The sequence below is a fragment of the Procambarus clarkii genome, chromosome 30, assembly GCF_040958095.1.
Source record: "Procambarus clarkii isolate CNS0578487 chromosome 30, FALCON_Pclarkii_2.0, whole genome shotgun sequence".
In the NCBI taxonomy this organism is placed as follows: domain Eukaryota; kingdom Metazoa; phylum Arthropoda; class Malacostraca; order Decapoda; family Cambaridae; genus Procambarus; species Procambarus clarkii.
Window position 1 is genome coordinate 18,713,801 of NC_091179.1, and position 13,097 is coordinate 18,726,897.

General features: G+C 49.6%; 1 protein-coding gene across 1 annotated transcript in view; it reads left to right on the forward strand.

Annotated features, from left to right (window-relative positions):
- Nucleotides 1–13,097, forward strand: part of Duox (dual oxidase) — a 70,415-nt gene that overhangs the window by 13,599 nt on the left and 43,719 nt on the right. Inside the window, exons 2-4 of the mRNA XM_045754011.2 lie at nt 1,582–1,662; nt 6,812–6,973; nt 12,380–12,567. Coding sequence (XP_045609967.2) covers nt 1,582–1,662; nt 6,812–6,973; nt 12,380–12,567 — 431 coding nt within the window. The remainder of the gene's footprint in view (nt 1–1,581; nt 1,663–6,811; nt 6,974–12,379; nt 12,568–13,097) is intronic.

The window sequence follows — 13,097 nt, forward strand, 5'->3', positions numbered from 1 at the left end:
CACACACACACACACACACACACACACACACACACACATTATATATATTTACATACAAGTAAGTCTGTGTGTTCCTTTAGGTTATATTATAGTGATTAAAGTTTTGGCACTGAAACTAGTAAATCCTAGTTTATACATGAATTATATATTGTACATCTAGTTGTATGAATTAGTTATATACTGTTCTTCTATAACTTGGTGATTGTGTGTGTGTGTAAAGATTTGTCGTATATTTTCCTGCTTTATGCCATTTGGTGAAAGTGGACATAATTGGTGGTAATTATTGTTACGACCCCCAAGTTGTGTGGTTATCATACTCACCTTCTATAACCTACAATTATAACCAACCCCTGGGCCTGTATTCTTGGCCTAGCCACAAACAGCCGCTAAGTTACTCACACCAGAATTTCTCTAAATTTGTGTGTAGCGGAAATACAAGGAAGCTGCCCAAATGACTCAACTAGGGTGGAAATACTGCAAAAACTCCTGGGCGAACGGGATTGTACATTTAAAATTATATACAACAAAAATAATTAACATGCTAATGATATATTGCTTGAAATTTTTAGTAAGATTTACAACTATGAAAGGTATGCCCCTGATTGGCCATTCAATTGGTTTGATTGGAATGTTGCTAGAGATGTGTTCATTGGAGATTTGGTTATTAGGTCAGACTAGGTCAGCCACACAGGTCAGATAAGCACAATATATGATTATCCAACAATCACTTACAATAATACCGTGACTGTGTAAGACAATGGGCAGTGAACATTTGAGAAGATTGAACGAATGTCTTTTCGTTTCTTATTCTGAAAGCTACAAGCCTGTTCACCTAGGGCACGGGTGCTTCTAGGGGCACGGGTACGTCTTGGGGCACGGGTGCGTCACGTCGCATTTTGACATATACTCCACTTAAGGCCAAAAACTTTCGTACTAGAAAATGGTAGCGGCTGGCGAAATTGACATACTGGCCCGTTTTCTGTTTTGGGTTCTCTGGCAGGTTAGGATAAGGGCATCTTACTACGACAGTTTCTTGAAGATGGGGAACCTTAGGAGACGGGGGGGGGGGGGGTATATCGTTAAACATACAACCCCCAGTGACCTCTCTTTTGTCAACATTATTTTACGGGGTAATAAACTCATTCTAAATAACCTTAATTATTCTAATTGCAGAGGGAAAAGTTGAAATCATGACGCCAAATTAGCCCCCCACTAACGATGCACCTTTGACTCGCGAACACCTTTAAGGGTAGTTAGTGATAGCCCAGTTTCAACAGCCTCGTTTAAGCACAATTACCACGGGTTAATGGTTGTTGACGGGGCTTGTAGCTTGTTACGTAGTTATGTAACCCGGACCCAAGACATCCCAGGTGTGGGTACAGGACTTTATGATGGGTAGTGGGCTAGTGTTGGAGGAAAATAGCCTAAGCTACTCTATCCCTTTGAGATGTATTTCTTTCTTTTTCTCAATAAACATACTTGAACTTGAACTTGATGTATAATACCTATTGATGTATTCCATGTATTGCGTGGTGGTGATGTGTTTATGTTGCTAACATGATGAATGTTCTGGTGTTGCAGAGTTGCCATCGAGCTACGTGGAGAGGCAGCGGTATGACGGCTGGTACAACAACCTCGCCCACCCGGGCTGGGGCTCCGCAGGTCAGTACCCACCACACTCACCTCCACCACTGTTTTACATACAGCTACTCGGAACATAAGTTGCAAGTAGCACGGGCTATGGTGAACCCGTAGTGGACTTACCTGGCACAGGAGCGGGGCAAGTAGCACTACGGGCTATGGTGAACCCGTAGTGGACGTACCTGGCACAGGAGCGGGGCAAGTAGCACTACGGGCTATGGTGAGCCTCGCTCCACAACTGATGAAGATTAAGCCACCCAAGAGGTGGCACGGGCATGAATATGTAACAGGGATGGGGTAATGTCTGCTTCGTCCACTATCCAGCCCTTAGTTAACTAAACTTAAGACTCACTCGTCACGGCCCTTGTGGATTTGTTGATTGGAATAAGCTTGTTTGAAATATATACTGACGAGTAAACCCGGTCAAGTAAAGTAAAGTAAACCCGGCTCGTGGATTCCGCGGCAAAGACAATCATATATTCTTATGGGTAAACTCAAAACACAGAATTAGCAATTACTCATTAAGGTTTATTAAATCAAAGCTTATCAAATAAAAACAAAAAGGAAACACGCCCTATCTGAACACTCCCTAACTGAAATGCATCCTACTGAAATATTTTCTAAATTATAGACAATGAATTAAAATCAACTGTACATAGTTAAATTTCCCTCTGTGAGTCCCACTTGGCCCGCTACCCTCCTGACGCTAACCAAGTGCTTCCTGGGGTCATAGAGGCCGGTCAGTCGCTAGTATGATCCTCATATTCATTTGTAATATTAATTACATAATATTACATGGAGGGGGGGGGGGAAGGGGAGGCTTGAGAAGCATGGAAGAGCAGCTGTGTAGTGTGAGAGAGTCAGACACCAAGGCTGTTTGGCCGTTTAGCGCGTGTCGCGGCCTTGTTTCTCTGTTCACCTTCAACCGTTTCACCACGCGCCTCTATATGTATGTATGTATATATGTACGTATGTATGTATATGTGTACGTATGTATTTATGTGTATGTGCGTGCGGGCGGTTGTGTGCGTGCGTCAATTGAATTTTGGAATGTCATCGACGTTTTCTTTAAAGTATATTAATATCAATCATAGCGTGAGTGTCTTGTGTAGCTTGAAAAGTTCTACTACATTCCTTGATGCGTGTTGTTAGTCATGCTGTGAGTAATTGGCCATAAGGTGTTGAGAAGACCCAATGCGAGCGAGGCGCAGTTTACACGACCACAGCAGTACGAGGCTTGGCCACTGATATACAATACAATAAGAGTATACCAGCAGGTCATACTTGGAATATCACAAACATGAGGTGGACTGGTGCGGAAGTACGAGGCAGGATAATGTGTATAGCATCGCCTGGAGTCTGGAAAAGGAAGTACGAGGCAGGATAATGTGTATAGTATCGCCTGGTGTCTGGAAAAGGAAGTACGAGGCAGGATAATGTGTATAACATCGCCTGGTGTCTGGAAAAGCAAGTACGAGGCAGGACAGTATGTGTAGCATCGCCTGGAGTCTGGAAAGGCGACTGCAAGGCAAGATGTAGCATTATACATTGCCGAGTTCGAATCCAACATTTGAAAGCAGCGAGCCGGGACGAAGCTGCTCACAATAAGACGCTGCTGGCGGTACAAGATGACCAAATGATGTTTTACGGGTTTTTCTTGTGTGTGTGTGTGTGTGTTCCTTGATTTATCAGACGTCATGTATGCAGCTTGCGCATCTGGTGTTTTAGTTTGTGCTCTCTTGGTGAAAGCTGGAGACGAACATGTGGTCTAATACTGTGTATCTACTTCCGAAATCATGACTAAGAGGTGGCTTCTACAACACCCCTCGAACTGAGTTCCATCTATGTTCCTACAAGTCTTACGTTAAATTCGCTCTCGGATCTCTGTGGCTCATCTGCCTCAACCTTCCAGCTGTGCTCTCTTGTTTTATTGATATTTATTGTGGAACATTTCCTCATTTTCCAACCTGTCCAGCCTTTCATTGTACCATGCCCCACGTTATTCTGGGACGAGCCTCGGTACAATGGTGCTGTTGTTATAGATTCAGCTACTCGGAACAAGTTGCAAGTAGCACGGGCTATGGTGAGCCCGTAGTGGACTTAACTGGCATAGGAGCGTTCCTTGGTACAAACCTTGATACCTTTTTCTAGTGTCCTGGTAAGAGGTGAAGGCTCCTCGGCGGGGCTGCATTCTCTAGGACTGGTCTGACGTAGGTGGTGTGAAGCATTTCGAATTCCTATTTAGTGAAGTTCCTGAATGCTGTTCTGATGTTTGCTAGTTTAAGGCTGCTGACGTTATATTATTTATATGCTAATTGTTTTTAGTTGTTTCATGAAGGTATTTTACCTGAATTTACCTAATGGCCACCGTCTTTCTGGGGGCCTCGACAGGGACAGGAAGCCGGAGGCGTGTCAAATGTTCCCTAGTGTTCCTGGGATTTTTTCCCAACTGGATTCTGAATTTAAATATTGTCCTGACATTTACGGCTTCGGCGGGTAGGCGGTTCCATGGGTTTTATCACCCAGTGGGTGAAACAAAAAATGTTTCCTGTCCTAGATTGTAACTTGTTGAGTTTAAAGCTGTTGTCTTTTGTATGTGTTAAATGTGATTGTTAAAGTAGTTTCCCTTTATTGTGTGTGCTGTCCTGCTGGTCTCTTGTCACAAGTTGCCTTTGCTATGACCTTGCACTTACTGGTATTGAAGTCCAGAAGCCTGGACTCGGACCAACTCGGCAGCTTGTGTAGAACTTCTTGACGTATTTTACAATCTTCAGCTGTCCCGGTTCTTTTCGTTCGTTGCCTCGACCCCCGTTGTTAAGCCATTTATATAAATGAGAACAATCCATGGTACTTGCAACCAATCTTTCAGGGACTCTGTTACGTCAGTCCCTCGCCTCTCACTGTCCGTCTCCTGTCCACTTGGCAGCAGTCATGTTGTGGTGGTGGTGGTGTGGTGATGGTGTGGTGGTGGTGGTGTGGTGATGGTGGTGGTGGTGTGGTGGTGGTGGTGTGGTGGTGGTGGTGTGGTGGTGGTGGTGATGGTGGTGGTGGTGTGGTGATGGTGGTGGTGGTGTGGTGATGGTGGTGTGGTGGTGGTGGTGTGGTGGTGCTGTGGTGGTGGTGTGGCGAGGGACGGGGGGGGAAGGGGGGGTGTCTTTGTGTGGGGCGAGTGTTGTCTAGTGACAAAGGAGTGGAAGGAGCCGTTCTGTTACATTACCAAAGTATGTAGGACAACCTCTCAGGCACGTTCATGGGTACACGTTCATACACACACGCATGTCTGTGCTCACGATCTCTCTCTCTCTCTCGCTCTCTTTGGCTCTCTCTCTCTCTCGCTCTCTTTGGCTCTCTCTCTCTCGCTCTCTTTGGCTCTATCTCTCTCGCTCTCTTTGGCTCTTTCTCTCTCGCTCTCTCTATCTCTCTCGCTCTCTTTGGCTCTCTGGTTTTCTGTGGCTCCCTCCTCCCCAACCGCCACAGTGGAGGCACTGTCTGTGTGGACGCTGCTCCCCCCCCTGGGGGACCACGAGGGCTTGGCCTTCTACAAGCAGGGTTGTCTCTCAGTATTAATCATTAAGTCTAGCATCTCCATTTACTAGCCCTATTAGTTGTATAGGCCTACCTCTTTTGTTTAATTGTTGGTGCGCGCGCGTGTGTATTGGTCGGCGTGCACGGTGTCTACCTACCCCCCCCCTCTCTCTCTCTGTGTCTCTGTCTTTTATTGCACAAAGTTCATTGACTGTGTCCCAGTTCTTCCTGCGTCTCTTCCACGTGGTCCACCCATCCTCCTCCTCCTCTGTTGTCTTCCTTCCTCTTTTCTTCCTCCTCCTCCTTGCTCCTCCTCCACTGCCTGGAGCATACCTGTAGAGGGTTCCGGAAGTTGTTCTACTCTCCCGAGACCGGCCTGAGGCCAGGCTCGACTTGTGATAACTTGGTCCAACAGGCTGTTGCTTGGAGCGATCCGCAGGTATGCATATCCACTACAACCCGGATGGTCCGACACTTCTTGCAAGAGCTTGTCTTAAGTGCATCTTGAAGACATCCACCTGTGTTTCGACAACATTTCTAATACTTGCTGGGAGGGTGTTAAACAGCCGGGGACTTCGCATGTTTAGACAATGCTTTCTGATTGTGCTTATGGCACCTCTACTCCTCACTGATTTTATTCTATATTTCTTTCTGCATATTTTGCTTCAGTCTGTTATTCTACTGTGAAAATTTGGGACCTGACCTCTCAGTATTAATGATTTCGGCCCTCAGTATTACTGGCGAAATTTGTGAATTACCACGCCGCGTGGTAATTCGTACACGGCGTCACGAATTGTTGCGTGTTCGTGTGTGCTGGTGGACCGGGCGCTGGGAGTACTGTGCCTGTACACTCTGGCTGGTTCAGGTAAGGGGAAAGTGAAGGCAGATTATGACAACGTTCATTCTTGACCTCACTTTCTAAGAGCCAAGCGCTACCTACATTGGCACTTCAGTCCTAGTCAGAAATGGTTTATTTTGGGTTCAATCAGACTCGTTCTTTCAAGATGGTTATGGTGTCACACGGTTAATAAGTCAAGTGGCTTCAGGTATCCAGATTAATGTTAGTGGGGGGGGGGGGGGCCGTGCCCCGCGTGGTGGTGGCCTCGCTGACTGACTTCTAAGACTGAAGACCATTGCAGCTCACATGCGGGTGGCCGAGCTCTGGGTATCCTGGTACCCATGCTAAACACGACACGCTGGTGGTGGACGCGGGTACAGGTGGCGGTGTGTGTGGGGGGCATACCCATGCAAGGCTCACTCGCGTACTAGTGACCTTTACCCTCCCTGCCACGGCCATGACCCTGGCCGTGTTGAGGGTCAAGGTCAGAGCTTGTGCTCGCTTTCCCTACCTCGCTCTCACTCACAAGGGCGAGGTACAGGACGAAAGGATTTTGTTTGAGTGTTTAAATGCTGGTAAATGTGTACTTTATGGTGATGGTGAGTAAGAGACAATTTTTATTTTATACAAGCACTTGCGGTCAAAATATTTACATTTGTTGCATTTTTGCTCTCCCAAAATGTGAGCAAAGTTGGAGTTTGTTTATAGAGCTAGCGGAACAATGCGAGTTTGTTAAAAGTAAATATTATTTTTTATATATAATTTGCTCCTTGTGGTGCTAATGTTTTGGTTCTTTCCCCCCTGAAGAGTCGCGCTTGACGAGGAAGACGCCCGCCAGCTACGCCGACGGAGTGTACATGATGGCTGGCCAGGACCGCCCCTCCCCTCGCAAGCTGTCGGAGGCGCTCATGAAGGGCCGCGACGGCCTGCCCTCCACCATGAACCGTACCGCCATGATAGCCTTCTTCGGTGAGTACTGCTCCTTCCCCTCGCCAGGTAGATATGTTCTTCTCGTGTTCTCCGGGCATAACAGTGTCGTTGGGTTCTGTTAGGAACCTGTAGTGAGGACCCTCGTGTTCTTTAATACGACAGTTCTCGTATATTCCGCAACTAACATCACCTGAGGTCTTGTTTTATTCTCCTACTCGACCCCTCGTTTTGTTTCTAAACCCGAATGATCAACGATTATTCGGCATGTAACCGACCTCTAAATTAGGTTTGTGGTAATAACAAACAGGCGGGTGCTGACCCCCCTCCCACCCTCGTCAGCCCCTGACGAGGGTGGGAGTGAGAATAAATCACCCTCGCTGATGACTACAATCTCCAGATAATGTCAGGAGCGGCCGGGTTCACCCCTGATCACTTTCTCTCCCGGTGAGGGTGTCGGGGGGGCGGGGCTCCCTCCCTCACACATTCCTCCAGTAGCCTTCATTCATAACTCCCTCCCTCCCAGGTACTCCGCCCCCCTCGTACACCCTCCCTTATACACCTTCCTGCCATTATACACTCGTGTACACCCCTCGCTCGCTTTGTACACCCGCGATCCTTTATAACAACCTCCTCACCCTTGTACATATCCTATTATAAACCCTCCCCCTTTGTACTCATTCCTTTGTACACCCTTGTACACTTATCCTCCCTTGTGCACAGCCACCAGGGTCACCCTAGGTGTTGAGCAGGCTCCAGTCAGCCACTTTGGTCGAGATTGTTCTTAGGGTATTGTCAAATTGTCGTTAAACGTTGGTCTTTGTAAGATGGCGAAGCTGGAGTTGTCTCCCGTCTGGTTACTGACCACGTTTGGTGGCTCAGGTGTCGCTGCTTACTGATGTTTGAACTTGAGGTTGATGTTGAGAACAATCATTAATGAAAGTGCCTTTGTTTTGATCGTTGTAGTGGAGCTGTGTAGCTGTTGGTTCTGGATGTTGGCCTGGGTGAAGTTGTTCTGGGTGTAGGGGTGGGTGGTTGTGGTGGTGTGGGGGTGTTGGTGGTGTGTGTGTGTGGGGGTGTTGGTGGTGTGTGTGTGTGGGTGTTGGTGTGGGTGTAGATGATAGTGTTGGAGGTAGGGTGGGTCACCAGCGCTACGAGTCACTCCTGTTGTTACCAAAGTTCAAGGCGACAAATGTAAATATTTCCTTTCTGCAGGTCGAGGTTGTGGGGGCGGGGTTGTGAGGGCGGGGTTGTGGGGGCGGGGTTGTGGGGGAGGGGTTGTGGGGGCGGGGTTGTGGGGGCGGGGTTGTGAGGGCGGGGTTGTGAGGGCGGGGTTGTGGGGGCGGGGTTGTGGGGGCGGGGTTGTGGGGGAGGGGTTGTGGGGGCGGGGTTGTGAGGGCGGGGTTGTGGGGGCGGGGTTGTGGGGGCGGTGTTGTGAGGGCGGGGTTGTGGGGGCGGGGTTGTGAGGGCGGGGTTGTGGGGGCGGGGTTGTGGGGGCGGGGTTGTGAGGGCGGGGTTGTGAGGGCGGGGTTGTGAGGGCGGGGTTGTGGGGGCGGGGTTGTGGGGGAGGGGTTGTGGGGGCGGGGTTGTGGGGGCGGGGTTGTGAGGGCGGGGTTGTGGGGGAGGGGTTGTGGGGGCGGGGTTGTGAGGGCAGGGTTGTGGGGGCGGGGTTGTGGGGGAGGGGTTGTGGGGGCGGGGTTGTGGGGCAAGACGTAGTGGTGGTGTGTGTGTGTATTAACCTAGTTGTGCTTGCGGGGGTTGAGCTCTGCTCTTTCGGCCCGCCTCTCAACTGTCAATCAATCAACTGTTTCTTACTATTATTTTTTGGTCTCACCTCCCCCCCCCCCAGGAAACAGCCCGTAGCAACTGTATATCTCCCAGGTACCTATTTACTGCTAGGTAACAATGGCATCAGGGTGAAAAAAACTCAGCCCATTTGTTTCTGCCATCACCGGGTATCGAATCCAGACCCCTAGGATTACGAGTCCAGAGCGATGTCCACTCAGCTATCACGCCCCCTCTTGTGTGTGTGCGCGCGCGTGTGTGCATGCGTGCATGTGTGCGCGCTTGCCTCGGGCCAACAGGACTCCACTTGTCTTAAAATCATTCGTTGATTGAGGAAGACTTAAAATTGAGCCTTCCGTCAGGTGTCCAGCAGCTGGTGCCGTAACAGTTGATTAACAATTCGTGTGAGAGAGTAACTACAAGGTTGAAGTGGATCGTCCGGTGTTGTTGCGCTGTTAGCATGGCGAGGGAGAGACCACGTTACTGGTCTCTCATTAAGGGTGCCACACACTTCGCCAGACGTCACTGCTGCAGGCGTCACGGCTGGCTGGCTAGTCGAAGCTCCAGACGCGTGACGTTTAGGGAAGGCCTCGCTCACTCACGGCTGTCCCAGAGTGTGTCCATGGCCTCGCGTTCTGCTCCTGCACCTTGTATGTTGTTGTTATAGATTCAGCTACTCGGAACAAGTTCCAAGCAGCACGGGCTATGGCGAGCCCGTAACTTACCTGGCACAGGAGCGGGGCAAGTAGCACGGACTATGGTTAGCCTGTGCACCTTGTAAACTGTTTGTCCTTATCTACTTTGTTGTGGCTGGGGTGGTGGGGGTGGTGGAGATGGTGGGGGGTGATGGTGGGGGTGGAGATGGTGAGGGGGTGATGGTGATACAGGGGTTACAGCCTCAAACTACCAATAAATCCAACCCATCACCCTAAAAATGATAGAACCTCCCGTTACCTCCGATATTACAAAATATGGATTGGTTTGAAATAAACCCCAGCAAGGTATAAGGCGTTTATTCCTGTGTTTAAGGGGCGAGGAGCGCCTCTGAAAAGCCTGGGAAAATACAACACTCGTATATTGGGTTGTATATTCACAACACAATTGTATTTCCTCACTCGTACACGTGAGGAATATGCGTACTAATTGGCCGCTTGTGTTGAGTGTATATTGGAGTTGCAGGTGTTGGTATGCAAGGAGCTCGTCTCCTGATGTTGAGTAAGGCGGACGCCTGCAGGAGGGTAGGAAAGTGAAGACGATGCCTCGCACGTGTCTCCAGTAGTAGAGATGTAGAGCCCCTTAGCTCGCGTCTAGTGGATGGCGAGTGTGGCGAAGGTCCGCCTGGCGGTAGTAGGTAGTAGGTAGTTTTTTTCCCTTGAGGTTATCTTGAGATGATTTCGGGGCTTCTTAGCGTCCCCGCGGCCCGGTCCTCGACCAGGCCTCCACCCCCAGGAAGCAGCCCGTGACAGCTGACTAACACCCAGATACCTATTTTACTGCTAGGTAACAGGGGCATAGGGTGAAGCAAACTCTGCCCATTGTTTCTCGCCGGCGCTCGGGATCGAACCCGGGACTGTGGGGAGTTAATAACAGCTTAATCACACTGTTCATGGGAGCTTCTTAAACTGATCAGTACCGCGTGTAGAACAATTCAGACCAAGACACCAATAAGAGCAAGAACCACGACAAAAATAACACCAGAAAGAACAAATGATTAGAACAGGCGCGAAACACGAGAAAAGTTGTCACTTCTAATTGAACTGTTGGGTTTCCGCTTCGAGTTGGAGAACAAGAACTATTGTGACATATCTGATCTTGTGAGAGTCTGGACAGGGAATGTTCACACTTCACACGCTGTGACTAGTGTGATGGTGTCACGCCGTGACTAGTGTGACGGTCTCACGCTGTGACTAGTAACCAAGATCGTGATTGAATAATGACACGCATAATATTCCAGAACAGCGATACAAATAATGTTTTAAAAATGATAGAGTATCTGTGTGTGTGTTTTTTCCTTAACACATTTATACGTATTAACACCTCTCTCAAGTTTTCATGTTTGTCTGTCACTGCCGGTCATTACCGTATGGTTACCTTGAGGTGCTTCCGGGGCTTAGCGTCCCCGCGGCCCGGTCGTCGACCAGGCCTCCATATGGTGGGTTTTGACATTACACTCACTTGGGTGTGGTTGAACTCCGGGAGGCGGTTCATGGGTGAGCTTGCACTCACTTGAAGTAAAAACTGCCCGGGTGGCTGGCAGTTTTTTTCCCTGATTGGTGTACCGTCCGCCAGGTACCGCTGCCAGCATGGTACCATGTGAATGACGCCATGCGAGAGGTGAAGAAATCATAAGATTGAAGGAAACTGCAGAAGAGTACCGACTTAAGAATCGATCTCAATCGACTTGAGAATGGTCCAGGACGGACCGAAACGTCGTCGTCCCTTCAACTTCTAGTGTGTGGTCTGGTCAACAAACTGCAGAAGGCCGAATGGCTCATACAAGGCAGCTGCTCCTACTCTTGTCCACGGAGACTCAATCATATTTATTTTGATTTATTTATATATATGCAAGAATTCTTACATTGTCGTACAGCCACGAACACGTACAGTGTTTCGGGCCTTAATCCAGACCCTTAAATTAAGGTCCTTAATCCTTATTTGCCTCTGAATACGAGCCGCCAAATCGTTTAACAACCAGGTACCCATTCACTGCTGGGTGAACAGAGGCTACAGTTAAGCAGAGGCTACAGTTAAGGATTGGCGGCCAGTCAATCCTCCCCCGGCCAGGATACGAACCCAGGCCAAAGCGCCTACGAATCGCCAGGCGAGTGTGTTACCACTACGCCACGGGGGCTGCAATATGTATATATATGTCTAACTTACACTGGAAACAACCCAACGATCCCATGTCTATTAAGTTACTCGATAATTTGCTCACAAAATCAACAACTGTGTTTCAAAACATTATTTTCCTTAACAAATCCACAAGGGCCGTGACGAGGATTCGAACCTGCGTCCGGGAGCATTTAAGTCTTTCATGACTTAAAGTTTTACAAATTTTGTGAAGGGAAAGTTCCGGGTGCTTCACGGGTCTTCATAAGGAATTCCGTGATTTACTTCCAGGTTGCTTGTGTACATCTACATTTATCCGGAATGTTGTCAAGTGTGTCAAGCTTCTCAAGTTTGCCAGTCTTGCCGGGAACTTAATACATTTGGCACGTTGTGTAGAGCCTCCATTCAACTTCTCTCAGATGTGACGTGGAATATTTTGACAACCGGATGAGCATCTTCCTGTCAATCATGCGTTCACTAGACACTTGAGGGCTGGACGGTAGAGCGACGGTCTCGCTTCATGCAGGTCGGCGTTCAATCCCCGACCGTCCATAAGTGGTTGGGTACCATTCCTCCCTACCCCATCCCAAATCCTTATCCTGGTCCCTTCCCAGTGCTACATAATCGTAAGCCCTCTGATAGTTCTTTTCTCTTCTTAGTCTTGCAATAGTGAGTTGCGAAGCACGACCTGTCCGATTACTCTCCAGTGGTCTTGGGGGAAAGTTGGGTTGATATTACAGCTGATCTGTTATACCAGCGACTTACACCGTGTGTAATACTTATAATTCCCCAAGTGCGTGTTAGTGACCAGCTGGTGTGTGGTGTCTCACGCAGGTCAGGTGGTGTCGTCGGAGGTGCTGCAGGCGTCCGAGGTGGGCTGCCCCATAGAGATGCACAAGATCGACATCGACAAGTGCGACGAGATGTACGACCAACAGTGCACCGGCAACAAGTTCATGCCCTTCCACCGCGCCGGCTACGACTTCTCCACCGGCCAGAGCCCCAACAGTCCCCGTGAGCAGGTAGGTCACCAGGGGTCAGGGGAGGTGGTGTGTGGGGTAACCAGGGGTCAGGGGAGGTGGTGTGTGGGGGGGGGGGTCACCAGGGGTCAGGGGAGGTGGTGTGAGGGGTCACCAGGGGTCAACGGAGGTGGTGTGTGGGGGGGGTCACCAGGGGTCAGGGGAGGTGGTGTGAGGGGTCACCAGGGGTCAACGGAGGTGGTGTGTGGGGGGGGTCACCAGGGGTCAGGGGAGGTGGTGTGTGGGGGGGTCACCAGGGGTCATGGGAGGTGGTGTGGGGTCACCAGGTGTCAGGGGAGGTGGTGTGGTAGGTCACCAGGACCAGGGGAGGTGGTGTGGGGTCACCAGGACCAGGGGAGGTGGTGTGTGGGGGTCACTAGGGGTCAGGGAAGAAGCCACAAGTCACACATGGGTGGTGCCCAGCGATCGCCCCCGTGACCAGCCACACATCTCCATATCAGTTTCTGATGGCAGGTTTCCCTGTGATCACCTAGATGTTCTCGTCGGATCAGAACCTCAACTCCCAAACTCAG